Source organism: Somniosus microcephalus, unplaced genomic scaffold (assembly GCF_052327205.1).
Source record: "Somniosus microcephalus isolate GS21.2 unplaced genomic scaffold, FLI_Smic_1.0 unresolved_chr9, whole genome shotgun sequence".
Lineage (NCBI taxonomy): Eukaryota > Metazoa > Chordata > Chondrichthyes > Squaliformes > Somniosidae > Somniosus > Somniosus microcephalus.
Window position 1 is genome coordinate 22,122,140 of NW_028225187.1, and position 13,750 is coordinate 22,135,889.

Here is a 13,750-nt window from a genome sequence, read left to right on the forward strand (position 1 = left end):
CAAATGGTATGTTGGCCTTCGTAGCGAGAGGATTCGAGTACAGGAACAAGGATGTCTTGCTGCAGTTGTACAGGGCCTTGGGTGAGACCACACCTTGAGTATTGTGTGCAGTTTTGGTCGCCTTATCTGAGGAAGGATGTTCTTGCCATGGAGAGAGTGCAGCGAAGATTCACCAGGCTGACAGCTGGGATGGCAGGAATGACGTATGAGGAGAGATTGGGTCGATTGGGCTTATACTCGCTGGAGTTTAGAAGAATGAGAGGGGATCTCATTGAAACTTATAAAATTCTAACAGACTAGATGCAGGAAGGATGTTCCCGATGGCGGGGAAGTCTAGAACCAGGGGTCACAGTCTAAGGATAAGGGGTAAGCCATTTAGGACAGAGATGAGGAGGAATTTCTTCATCCAGAGAGTGGTGAACCTGTGGAATTCTCTACCACAGAAGACAGTTGAGGCCAACTTATTAAATACATTCAAGAAGGAGTTAGATATATTTCTTAATGCTAAAGGGATCAAGGGATATGGGGAGAAGGCAGGGACAGGGTACTGAATTTGGATGATCAGCCATGATCTCATTGAATGGCGGCGCAGGCTCGAGGGGCCGAATGGCCTACTCCTGCTCCTATCTTCTGTGTTTCTATGAGTCATTGGGCATGACTTTCCCAATGGAGGTGGGTTTCGGTTTGGCTGGGTTTCAATGAGAGTTGGGAAAAATTGGCAATTTTTTTCCCCGAATTGGCCAGTTGATTTCAGAGGCGTGGGTTGCCTTGGGCCGATTAGTGTTTTTGGGACTGCAACTCGCCTCTGCTGATGTCACCTATCCAGCTTCATTTAAGGGCTGCTTGCTGCCTCGGCGCACTCCACTGGTTTTTGGTCGATGCTGCACCACCTCCAAGCTGTTACCCCCTTGAAGAATGGCCAGCTCCAAGGCAAGGGCCTCCCCGAGGTTCTCGGATGAGGCGCTGGGTATGCTGGTTGATGGGGGGGCGGGTGCTAGCAGGGAGGTGCTCTTCCCCTCAACTGGGAGGAAGAGGCCTCCCAAAGAAACCAAGGCTGTGTGGGTCCAGCTAGCAAGGAATCTAACCTCCAGATCTGTGTGCAGATTGGGTGATTGTTTCTGGTTTATTGATGAAATGCCATGCCTGTGGGAATAGAAGATGAGGAAACATAGAAGATAGGAACAGGAGTATCGAGCTTTTGACAGATGAAACATCAGCGTTTGACAGCTCTGTGAAGCTGTCAAACACCGACAATCTGTCTTCTAACTCGAGTCCTTCTCCTCAGACTCAGTTCGAGATCTCTCCAGACCAGAAAGCAGAGGCTGCAGCTTTTGACAGTTCAGCGGCCATTCTGCTTTCTGTGCCGGTGAGCTAGAAACATAGAAACATAGAAGATAGGAGCAGGAGTAGGCCATTCGGCCCCTCGAGCCTGCTCTGCCATTCAAGGCGATCATGGCTGATCATCCAAGTTCAGTACCCGGTCCCTGCTTTCTCCCCATACCCCTTGATCCCTTTAGCCTTAAGAAATATATCCAACACCTTCTTGAATATATTTAATGTATATATAGAATATAGCTGAGGGACTCCCGAGAAGTGAAGGAATCGAGGATGACTTGCTTCCACATTAAAAATGAGTTCTCAGGTGACTGATGAGTCCAATGCGGGACCTACAGTCTCTGTCACAGGTAGGGTAGACAGTGGTTGAAGGGGCGGGTGGGTGGGGTGCTTGGGTTGACGTGCGCTCCTTGCGCTGCCTGTGCTTGGCTCCGTGCTTGCTCCCAGCGAAGAGACTCGAGGTGTTCGGCGCCTTCCCGGATGCTTCTCCTCCACTTTCACAGAATCACAGAAACCCCACAGTGCAGATAGAGGCCATTTCGGCCCATCAAGCCTGCACCGACACATATCCCACCCGATCCCCATAACCCCTACACCAACACATATCCCACCCTATCCCCGTAACCCCACGTATTTAATCCCCCTAACACTAAGGGTCAATTTATCATAGCCAATCAACCTAACCCGCACATCTTTGGACTGTGGGAGGAAACCGGAGCACCCGGAGAAAACCCACGCAAACACGGGGAGAATGTGCAAACTCCACACAGACAGTCACCCGAGGCCGAGATTCGAACCCGGGTCCCTAGCGCTGTGCAGCAACAGTGCTAACCACTATGCCACCGTGCGGTCTTGGGCCAGGGATTCCCAGGTGTCGATGGGGATGTTACACTTTTTCAAGGAGTCTTTGAGGGTGTCCTTGAAGCGTTTCCTCTGCCCACCTGGGGCTCTCTTGCCGTGTCGGAGCTCCGAGTAGAGTGCTCACCTCTGCACACATGCACCCATCACTCACCTGAACACCGGACATCTCGAACCCTCCAACCCCTGCAGACCGACGGTCCGCCTGGCGTGGTTCGGAGCCGTCGGGAAGCCCACACTTCAGGGATACAAATAGGGATTAGGCCAAAAATCTGCCTGTTAACTACCTGTTAACAGGCAGTTAATTGGCACTAATCCCCTTCCCGCCTCGGGGAGGCGGCTCCCAGCACAGGTCGGGCACCCACCTCCTGGGACATTGGCACGGAGGCGGGTTGGGGGTGTGATGGGTTCCTGCCCCTCGATTCTGCAGTAGTTTTGCTATTGTGCTAATACTTTTTGTCATCTTCTCACAGATCGACTATTGAACCCAATAATAAACCTGGACGGCCAATCGCACATACTGATGACAGGGCAGTCCCTTGACATTCTGTGCGACGCACCCGACTACTTCTCCGGAGCCAGGTTCTATTTGTACAGGGACGGCGAAGAGAATTTCATCAGCTCCCACATCGCCTCCTCCCGCTCGGACCGGATGCAGTTCAAAATTCACGACATCAGCAAAGCGGACGAGGGCAATTATTCCTGCGAGTACCAGGCGCAGATTGCCGGCCGGCTGTTCAACTCCACGCGCAGCGAAGGCATAGAAGTCACGGTGGTCGGTGAGTTGCAGGCGCTTCCTTCAGCTACGGCGCGGCGGAAAAGTGTGTCTGGCAATCTCCTGCCACTTGCAATACGTTGTAGAGAGACTTGCATTTCCATAGCGCCTTTCACGACCACCAGACGTCCCAAAGCGCTTTACAGCCAATGAAGTACTTTTTGGAGAGTGGTCGCTGTTGTAATGTGGGAAACGCGGCAGCCAATTTGTGCTCAGCAAGCTCCCACAAACAGCAATGTGATAATGAGCAGAGAATCTCCCTGTTTCTTCTGACACTCACACTTTCCTGAAGGGCCTATCCAGTCTTCCCTTGAACACATTGAGTGTCTCCGCTTTCAGCCCTTCCGTCAGCAGCGAGTGCCAGGTCCTCACCACTCGCTGCGTAAAAATGATTTTCCCCCACAGCCGTCCCCCCATATCTCTTGCCCAAAACCTTAAATCTGTGTCCCCCTAGTCCTTGTACCATCAACTAGTGGGAACAGCCTTTCCCCGTCTAGCCTATCCCAACCTCTGATTATCTTGTACACCTCGATCAAATCACCCCTCAACCTCCTTTGCTCTAATGAAAACAAATCCAGCTTCTCCAACCTGTCCTTGTAGCTAAGATCCCACCATCCCCGGAACCATTCTGGTAAATCTCCTCTGCACCCTCTCAAGGGCCTTCACATCCTCCCTCCCTAAAGTGTGGTGACCAGAACTGAACGCAATACTCCAGTTGTGGCCTAACCAGCGTTTTATAAAGTTTCAGCATAACTTCTCTACTTTTGTACTCAATACCTCTATTTATGAAGCCCAAGATCCCGTAGGCTTTGGTGAAGAAGGCCCAGCAGCGCCTATATTTCCCAAGGAGGCTGAAGGGATGTAACCTGTCACCCCTGATCCTCTCTAACTTTTACCGCTGCACAATAGAGAGCATCCTGACGAACTGTATCACAGTATGGTATGGCAGCTGTAGCTACTATGACCGGAAAGCCCTGCAGCGGGTAGTCAAAACTGTCCAACGCATTACCGGCACCCGGCTACCGACCATAGAGAACATCTACCAGAAACGCTGTTTACGGAGGTCACGGTCCATCATCAAAGACCCTACCCACCCCAGCCGCAGTCTGTTCGCCCTCCTGCCATCTGGGAGACGCTACAGATGCATTCGCACCCGTACGACCAGATTTAGGAACAGCTTCTTTCCCAGGGCTGTCATCCTACTGAACTCCTCAAATAAACTCTAAAGCCTGCACATCTGCCAATGCACTTTATTATGTTTATGTTAATGTTAATGTATTACAAGCCAAATGTACGTTGAATGTTTAAATGTCTTAATCTAAATGTACACTCTCGGGAGCCGCAAGCCTACATTTCGTTGTACTGCACTTGTGCACTAACAATGACAATAAAGTTGATTATGATTATGAACCTCTCTCTCAACATCTCCTGCCACCTTCAGGGAGCTATGCACATTAACTCCCAGGTTCCTCTGTCCCTGCACACTCTTTAAAACTGTGCCATTAAGTGTATATTGCCTCTCGCTGTTCCTTCTGCCAAAATGCATCACCTCACACTTCTCTGTATTAAACTCCATCTGCCACTTGTCTGCCCATTCTGCTGGCCTTTCTATGACCTGTTGCAGTCGATTGGTATCATCCTCACTGTTTGCCGCACCCCCAAGTTTGGTGTCATCGGCAAATTTAGAAATTCTACTGTGTATTCCAATATCTAGGTCATTTATATATATATATATCAAAAAAAGCAGTGGCCCCAGCACTGACCCTTGGGGATCACCACTGTCTACCATCCTCCAGTTAATTTTCACCCTCACCTAAGCTACATTTCAGATATCGTGTCTAATATTGTGGTAAGTATTATAAAATTCTAACAGGACTAGACAGACTAGATGCAGGAAGGATGTTCCCGATGGCGGAGGAGTCCAGAACCAGGGGTCACAGTCTAAGGATAAGGGGTAAGCCATTTAGGACAGTGATGAGGAGGAATTTCTTCACCCAGAGTGTGGTGAACCTGTGGAATTCTCGACCACAGAAGGCAGTGGAGGCCAATTCATTAAATATATTCAAGAAGGAGTTAGATATATTTCTTAAGGCTAAAAGGATCAAGGGATATGGGGAGAAAGCAGGGACAGGGTACTGAATTTGGATGATCAGCCATGATCTCATTGAATGGCGGAGCGGGCTCGAGGGGCCGAATGGCCTACTCCTGCTCCTATCTTCTATGTTTCTAAGTTTTTTTTAAGTGTCAGCCGTGGCTCAGTGGGCAGCACCCTTGCCTCTGAGTCAGAAGGTTGTAGGTTCAAGTCCCACTCCAGAGACTTGAGCACAAAAATCCCAGGCTGACACTCCCAGTGCAGTGCTGAGGGAGCGCTGAACTGTCGGAGGTGCTTTCTTTTCAATGCAGATGCTCCAAGGGTCCTGGGTGTCCTTGTACATGAGTCACTGAAAGTGAATGTGCAGGTGCAGCAAGCCATTAGGAAGGCAAATGGTATGCTGGCCTTCATTACAAGAGGATTTGAGGACATAGAGACATAGAAGATAGGAGCAGGAGTAGGCCATTCGGCCCCTCGAGCCTGCTCCGCCATTCAATGAGATCATGGCTGTTCATCCAAATTCAGTACCCTGTCCCTGCCTTCTCCCCATATCCCTTGATCCCTTTTGCCTTAAGAAATATATCCAACTCCTTCTTGAATGTATTTAATGAATTGGCCTCTACTGCCTACTGTGGTAGAGAATTCCACAGGTTCATCATTCTCTGGGTGAAGAAATTCCTCCTCATTTCTGTCCTAAATGGCTTACCCCTTATCCTTAGACTGTGACCCCTGGTTCTGGACTCCCCAGCCATCGGGAACATCCTTCCTGCATCCAGTCTCTCTAGTCCTGTTAGAATTTTATAAGTTTCAATGAGATCCCCTCTCATTCTTCTGAACTCCAGTGAGTACAAGCTCAATCGACTCAATCTCTCCTCATACGTCATTCCTGCCATCCCAGGTATCAGCCTGGTGAATCTTAGCTGCACTCCTTCCATGGCAAGACATCCTTCCTCAGATAAGGCGACCAAAACTGCACACAATACTCAAGGTGTGGTCTCACAAAGGCCCTGTACAACTGCAGCAAGACATCCTTGTTCTTGTACTCAAACCCTCTCGCTATGAAGGCCAACATACCATTTGCCTTCTTAACCGCCTGCTGCACCTGCATGCTTACCTTTAAAGACAGGTGCACAAGGACGCCCAGGTCTCATTGCACTTCCCCTTCTCCCAATCTACTGCCATTCAGATAATAATCTGCTTTCTTGTTTACAACACCAAAGTGGATAACCTCGCATTTATCCACATTATACTGCATCTGCCATGCTTCAGCTCCAATCACCCAACCTGTCCAAATCATCCTGGAGTTTCTCGGCATCCTCCTCACAGCACAGACGCCCACCCAGCTTTGTGTCGTCTGCAAACTTGGAGATATTACATCTAGTCCACGCCGGCCTGAACTGCCGTCTTATTTTGCAGACAACGTGGAGGTCCGGCTCGTCAATGGCGAGAACGACTGCTCGGGTTCCGTCCAGGTTTATTACAATGACACCTGGGGCTCGGTCTGCGCTGACACCTGGGACATTGCCGACGTCCAGGTGGTGTGCAGGCAACTGGGCTGCGGGTTTGCTAAGCGACTGATGGACCACTCGAGCGACGCTGAAATGACTGAGCCCATATGGATGCGGACAGTCAGATGTTCGGGGGCCGAAATGTACCTGTGGGTCTGTCCCGCGAGGGCGTGGACTGGTGGGCTCGCCTGTCAACGCTCCAGCACTGCGACAGTCAGTTGCTCAGGTAATAAGGGCGTGAATACCTTAACTGTGGTGTGGGTAGGTGACTCGGGAGGTATAGACTGGCATGAATCAGTCATTCATGAAAGAACGACTTATGAAATGATACTGAGCAGCCTGCGGGTGGCGCTGTCCAGGGAGAGTATAAATACTCGGGCACGGGCCCAGCTTGCGCAGGACATTCTTTAACAGGAACTAGTGAAGGACACAACTAGACCTCCATGTTGTAAAACAGCTGATTAAAGCTTTGTTTAACGCTTAGACCAAGTGCCTAGTCATTTTCTTACGTCCTAGACTATGGGGCATAGAGGGGTAAGTGGAGTTGAGCTGCAGATCTGATCGATTAAGAAATTTACATAGAGACATTGGGGGAAAAATTCAGTTGTTTGCGTATCCCATTAGCGCCTTAAGAGTGCGCCAATTTGGGCGCAAAGCAACTAGTGCCCGGGCGCGGCGATGTTTGCGCCGCTCGCGAAATTAACTAGACATTTTGCGGCGGCGCTTAAACACTACTGCCACGATCTCCTGCGCCGGCAGTTCAGGACATCAGTCGAGTGCGCAATGCCCCAGTAGCGCCCCCGGACCGGATACTGGGTGGCGCCCCCTGCCTTACCGCCTGCCGCTAGCAACGACAGGTTGAGGGGAGCGATATGCTGTCAGAAAGGGACTGGGGGAGCGCTATTTAAAGGCGACCGCTTCCTGCCTTTTTTCGTCGGTGACATTTTTGCACCACGCATTCTGAGAGAGGGAGAGAGAGAGACTTCTGGAGAGATTCAACGCTGTGTGAAGGAGTTTTGAGTACTGAGCAGCACTTTGCAGGTTTATTTTGATTTGCTCTTCCTTGCTTCGCCTGCACTCTGAGGTAGCGCCTCGCTCCTCGGCCTTTGCACCTTAAGACAGGTGTGTAGCACCTGATTTAGTGCTCCAATCACCTCCAGGGGCGATATAAGCCAAGTTTGCCGTCGGAGGCAATAATTAGCGCCAGGCGCTAAACTTTGCGCCCGGCCGATAATGGGGCCCCAAACGGGGCGATAGCGAATTTTTCCCCCATAGAGTCATAGGGCTGGATTTTGTCAATGGGGATGTGATGGAGGTGGGACTCATTTGTTGGGTTGTAGTCCCGCCTCCATCGACTTGTGACCAACCCAAGCTACTTTCCCCTGATTGACCTTGTTAAGCCCGCCCAGCGGGCTCAGCAGGCCAATTAAGGGACACCTGGTTACTGGTGATGCCAGCGATTGACATTTCATCTGTCAAGAGCTTTTGACAGATGAAAAATCAGCGTTTGACAGCTCTGTGAAGCTGTCAAACACTGACAATCTGACTTCTAACTTGAGTCCTTCTACTCAGACTCAGTTAGAGATCTCTCCAGACCAGAAGGCAGAGGCTGCAGCTTTTGACAGTTCAGCGGCCATTCTGCTTTCTGTGCCGGTGAGCTGAGGGACCCCCGAGAACTGAAGGAAGGAAGCCTGCAGGAGAAAGTAAAGGTAAGTAAAACTTATTAAAACACTTTACACTTACCTCACACACTCACCTCTGCACGCATGCACCCATCACTCTCCTGCACAACGGACACCTCGACCTCTCCAACCCCTTCAGGCCGACGGTCCGCCTCGCTAACTTGGCGTGGTTCGGAGCTGTCGGGAAGCCCACACTTCAGGGCTAAAAATAGGGAATAGGCAAAAAACTGCCTGTTAACTACCTGTTAACAGGCAGTTAATTGGCAATAATCCCCTTCCCACCTCGGGGAGGTGGCTCCCAGCACAGGTCGGATAACCGCCTCCTGGGTGAAAAAGTTTTTCCTCAAATCCCCTCTAAACCTCCTGCCCCTTACCTTGAAACTATGCCCCCTGGTTATTGACCCCTCTACTAAGGGGAAAAGTTCCTTTCTATCTACCCTATCTGTGCCCCATATCATTTTGTACACCTCAATCAGGTCCCCCCTCAGCCTTCTCTGCTCTAAGGAAAACAACCCCAGCCTGTCCAGTCTCTCCTCATAGCTGAAGCGCTCCAGCCCAGGTAACATCCTGGTGAATCTCCTCTGCACCTTCTCCAATGCAGTCACATCCTTCCTATAGTGTGGCGACCAGAACTGCACACAATATTTCAGCTGTGGCCTAATTAGTGTTTTGTACAGCTCCATCATAACCTCCCTGCTCTTATATTCTATGCCTCGGCTAATGAAGGCAAGTATCCCATATCCCTTCTTAACCACCTTATCTACCTATCCTGCTGCCTTCAGGGATCTATGTACATGCACACCAAGGTCCATCTGATCCTCTGTCCTTCCTAGGATCCTACCATTCATTGTGTATTCCCTTGCCTTGTTAGTCCTCCCAAAATGCATCACCTCAAACTTTCCAGGGTTAAATTCCATTTGCCACTGTTCTGCCCATCTGACCAACCCGATGATACAAAAATCGGCCATCTGTTTGATAATGAGGAAGAAAGCTATAGACTGCAGGATGATATCAATGGACTGGTCAGGTGGGCAGAACAGTGGCAAATGAAATTCAATCTGGAGATGTGTGAGGTAATGCATTTGGGGAGGGCTAACAAGGAAAGGGAAAACACAATAAATGGTAGGACACTGAGTAGTGTAGAGGAACAAAGGGACCTTGGAGTGCATGTCCACAGATCTCTGAATGTAGCAGGACAGGTAGATTAAATGGTTAAGAAGGCATACGGGATACTTGCCTTCATTAGCCGAGGCATAGCTCGGCCCGAGACACAGAGCGGGGGAACGGCAGCGGCCGGCAGTAAACCGCGCGGCCCTGTAAACTGCCGTTTTACAAAAAAGCCTTGGCAACGCCGGGCCCCCCCAGCTAGTAACTGTATAAAACAGCAGTTAGGCCACAGCTAGAATACTGGGTGCAGTTCTGGTCACCACATTACAAGAAGGATATGATTGCCCTAGAGAGGGTGCAGAGGGTACTAGTTACATATGGCAGTAAAATGATCTTGAACCTTGAATCTTGAATCTTGAGGAGATTTACCAGGATGTTGCCTGGGCTGGGGAATTTCAGCTATGAGGAAAGATTGGATAGGCTGGGGTTGTTTTCTTTGGAACAGTGGAGGCTGAGGGGAGACCTAATTGAGATGTGTAAATTTGTGAGGGGCCTAGATAGAGTGGATAGGAAGGACCTATTTCCCTTAGCATAGTGGGCAATAATCAGGGGCATAGATTTAAAGTAATTGGACGGAGGTTTAGAGGGGAGTTGAGGAGAATCTTTTTCACCCAAAGGGTGGTTGGAATCTGCAACTCACTGCCTGAAAGGGTGGTAGAGGCAGGAGCCCTCACAACATTCAAGAAGCATTTAGATGAGCACTTGAAACGCCATAGCATACAAGGCTACGGACCAAGTGCTGGAAAATAGGATTAGAATAGGCAGGGCTTGATTGCCGGCATGGACAGGATGGGCCGAAGGGCCTCTTTCTGTGCTGTGCATTTCTATCATCTCGGGGGGGTTGTGGGGCTGAAGGAGTTTACAGAGATAGGGAGGGGCGAGGCCATGGAGGGACTTGAAAACATTTTGAAATCGAGGCGTTGCTTAACTGGGTGCCAATGTAGGTCAGCGAGCACAGGGGGTGATGGGCGAATGGAACTCGGTGCGAGTTAGGACACAGGGGCAGCCGAGTTTTGGATGACCTCGAGTTTACGTAGGGTGGAGTGTGGGAGGCCAGCCAGGAGTGCGTTGGAATAGTTAAGTCTAGAGGTGACAAAGGCGTGGATGAGGGTTTCAGCAGCGGAGGGCGGAGACAGGCGATGTTACGGAGGTGGAAATAGGCGGCCTTAGTTAAGCCGTGGATATGTGGTGATATAACCCTATTGGTTACATTCTCTGACAAGCAAATCTTATTTTCTGTGAATGCAGCTCAACCGCCTGGGCCGGCCATGTCTATAGCAGGAACTGGTCTATTTTTCAAAGACGAGGCCATTAGGTTTGTCTGCTCGACGCAGTCTTTATACAACGGCGCCACGATGTTTCTTTACAAAACGGGCGAAGTTAATCCAATCTTGTCTGGCGTGGTGTCTTCAAATCATTACATCGTGAGGTTCAGTATCCCGAACATTAACAAGACCCATGAAGGAAGCTACTGGTGCAGCTATGAGTTGGAAGTGTCGGAGCTCGTTTTCGTGTCCGCAAAGAGTGAACTGAAGGAGATCACCATTTTAGGTAAGGCCCCTTTTCAAATAAGCAGTCTTAGAAACATAGAAACATAGAAGATAGGAGCAGGAGTAGGCCATTTGGCCCCTCGAGCCTGCTCCGCCATTCAATGAGATCATGGCTGATCATCCAAATTCAGCACCCTGTCCCTGCTTTCTCCCCATATCCCTTAATCCCCTTAGCCTTAAGAAATATATCCAACTCCTTCTTGAATATATTTAATGAATTGGCCTCAACTGCCTTCTGTGGTAGAGAATTCCACAGGTTCACCACTCTCTGGGTGAAGAAATTCCTCCTCATTTCTGTCCTAAATGTCTTACCCCTTCTCCTTAGACTGTGACCCCTGGTTCTGGACTCCCCCGCCATTGGGAACATCCTTCCTGCATCTAGTCTGTCTAGTCCTGTTAGAATTTTATAAGTTTCAATGAGATCCCCTCTCATTCTTCTAAACTCTAGCGAATATAAGCCCAATCGACCCAATCTCTCCTCATACGTTATTCCTGCCATCCCAGGTATCAGTCTGGTGAATCTTCGCTGCACTCCCTCCATGGCAAGAACATCCTTCCTCAGATAAAGCGACCAAAACTGCACACAATACTCAAGGTGTGGTCTCACCAAGGCCCTGTACAACTGCAGCAAGACATCCTTGCTCCTGTACTTGAATCCTCTCGCTATGAAGGCCAACATACCATTTGCCTTCTTAACCGCCTGCTGCACCTGCATGCTTACCTTCAGCGACTGGTGCACAAGGACGCCCAGGTCTCATTGCACTTCCGCTTTTCCCAATCTATTGCCATTCAGATCATACACTGTCTTCCTGTTTTTTGCCACCGAAGTGGATAACCTCGCATTTATCCACATTATACTGCATTTGCCATGCTTCTGCCCAATCACCCAACCTGTCCAAATCATAGTGGAGTTTCCCTGCATCCTCCTTATTCGATTGATTCCTGAGATGAAGGGGTTGCCTTACAAAGAAAGGTTGAGCAGGTTGGGTCTACATTCATTGGAGTTTAGAAGAATGAGAGGTGATCTTATTGAAACATATAAGATTGTGAGGGGGATTGACAGGGTAGATGCTGAGAGGATGTTTCCGCTCGTGGGGGAATCTTGAACTGGAGGGCTTGGTTTGAGAATAAGGGGTCGCCCATTTAAAACGGAGGTGAGGAGGAATTTCTTCTCTCAGAGGGTGGTGACTCTGTGGAATCCTCTACCCCAGAGAGCTGTGGAGGTGGAGTCACTGAATATATTCAAGGTGGAGATGGACGGATTTTTGAAAACAGGGGAGTCAAGGGTATTGGGGAACGGGCAGGAAAGTGGAGTTGAGGCCACGATCAGCACAGCCATGATCTTATTGAATGGCGGAGCAGGCTCGAGGGGCCGAATGGCCGACTCCTGCTCCTACGTCTTATGTTATTGGACAGGTTGGGTGATTGGGCAGATGCAGTATAATGTGGATAAATGCGAGGTTATCCACTTTGGTGGCAAAAACAGGAAGGCAGATTATTATCTGAACGGCAATAGATTGGGAGAAGGGGAAGTGCAACGAGACCTGGGTGTCCTTGTGCACCAATCGCTGAAGGTAAGCATGCAGGTGCAGCAGGCGGTTAAGAAGACAAATGGTATGTTGGCCTTCGTAGCGAGAGGATTCGAGTACAGGAACAAGGATGTCTTGCTGCAGTTGTACAGGGCCTTGGTGAGACCACACCTTGAGTATTGTGTGCAGTTTTGGTCACCTTATCTGAGGAAGGATGTTCTTGCCATGGAGGGAGTGCAGCGAAGATTCACCAGACTGATACCTGGGATGGCAGGAATGATGTATGAAGAGAGATTGGGTCGATTGGGCTTATACTCGCTGGAGTTTAGAAGAATGAGAGGGAATCTCATTGAAACTTATAAAATTCTAACAGGACTGGACAGACTAGATGCAGGAAGGATGTTCTCGATGGTCGGGGAGTCCAGAACCAGGGGTCACAGTCTAAGGATAAGGGGTAAGCCATTTAGGACTGAGATGAGGAGGAATTTCTTCACCCAGAGAGTGGTGAACCTGTGGAATTCTCTACCACAGAAGGCAGTGGAGGCCAATTCATTAAATATATTCAAGAAGGAGTTAGATATATTTCTTAGGGCTAAAGGGATCAAGGGATATGGGGAGAAGGGAGGGACAGGGTACTGAATTTGGGTGATCAGCCATGATCGCATTGAATGGCGGAGCAGGCTCGAGGGGCCGAATGGCCGACTCCTGCTGCTGTTTCTTACGTCCTTAAGCCTGGATTCCTTTCATGCTGCTCGGGGTGATTGATCTCATCTGTTTTATTTGCAGACAATGCTCAACTGCGAATCAGTGACGGGCCCACGCCCTGCTCCGGGCGTGTGGAGGCTTTCTACAACGGCACCTGGGGAACGATCTGCGACTCGGGCTGGGACATTCTGGACGCGCAGGTTGTTTGCAACCAGCTTCGCTGCGGCTTCGGTGAGGCGGTCAGTTCGGGCGGGCGCTTCGGCGAAGGGACGGGGCCGATTTTGATGGACAACGTCCGCTGCAATGGATCGGAGTCCGTCCTGTGGGCCTGTCCGATGGACAGCATCAGCCCCCGAGAATGCCGTCAGAAGAACGATGCTGGCGTTATTTGCTCAGGTAAGGATTCTGAGAATCAGGGATTCATAGGGGGGAATCATTTGGTATCGCCCCGTTTGGGGGCGCCATTATTGGCCCTGCGCAAAGTTTAGCGCCTGGCGCTAATTATCGCCTCTGACTGCAAACTTGGCTTCTATCGCCCCTGGAGGTGAT

At 50.0% G+C, this 13,750-nt stretch overlaps 1 protein-coding gene across 1 annotated transcript in view; it reads left to right on the forward strand.

The window, feature by feature from the left end:
* Window positions 1–13,750, forward strand: part of LOC147084911 (scavenger receptor cysteine-rich domain-containing protein DMBT1-like) — a 103,072-nt gene that overhangs the window by 71,550 nt on the left and 17,772 nt on the right. The window contains exons 6-9 of the mRNA XM_085979622.1: window positions 2,667–2,972; window positions 6,477–6,794; window positions 10,666–10,968; window positions 13,283–13,597. Coding sequence (XP_085835748.1) covers window positions 2,667–2,972; window positions 6,477–6,794; window positions 10,666–10,968; window positions 13,283–13,597 — 1,242 coding nt within the window. The remainder of the gene's footprint in view (window positions 1–2,666; window positions 2,973–6,476; window positions 6,795–10,665; window positions 10,969–13,282; window positions 13,598–13,750) is intronic.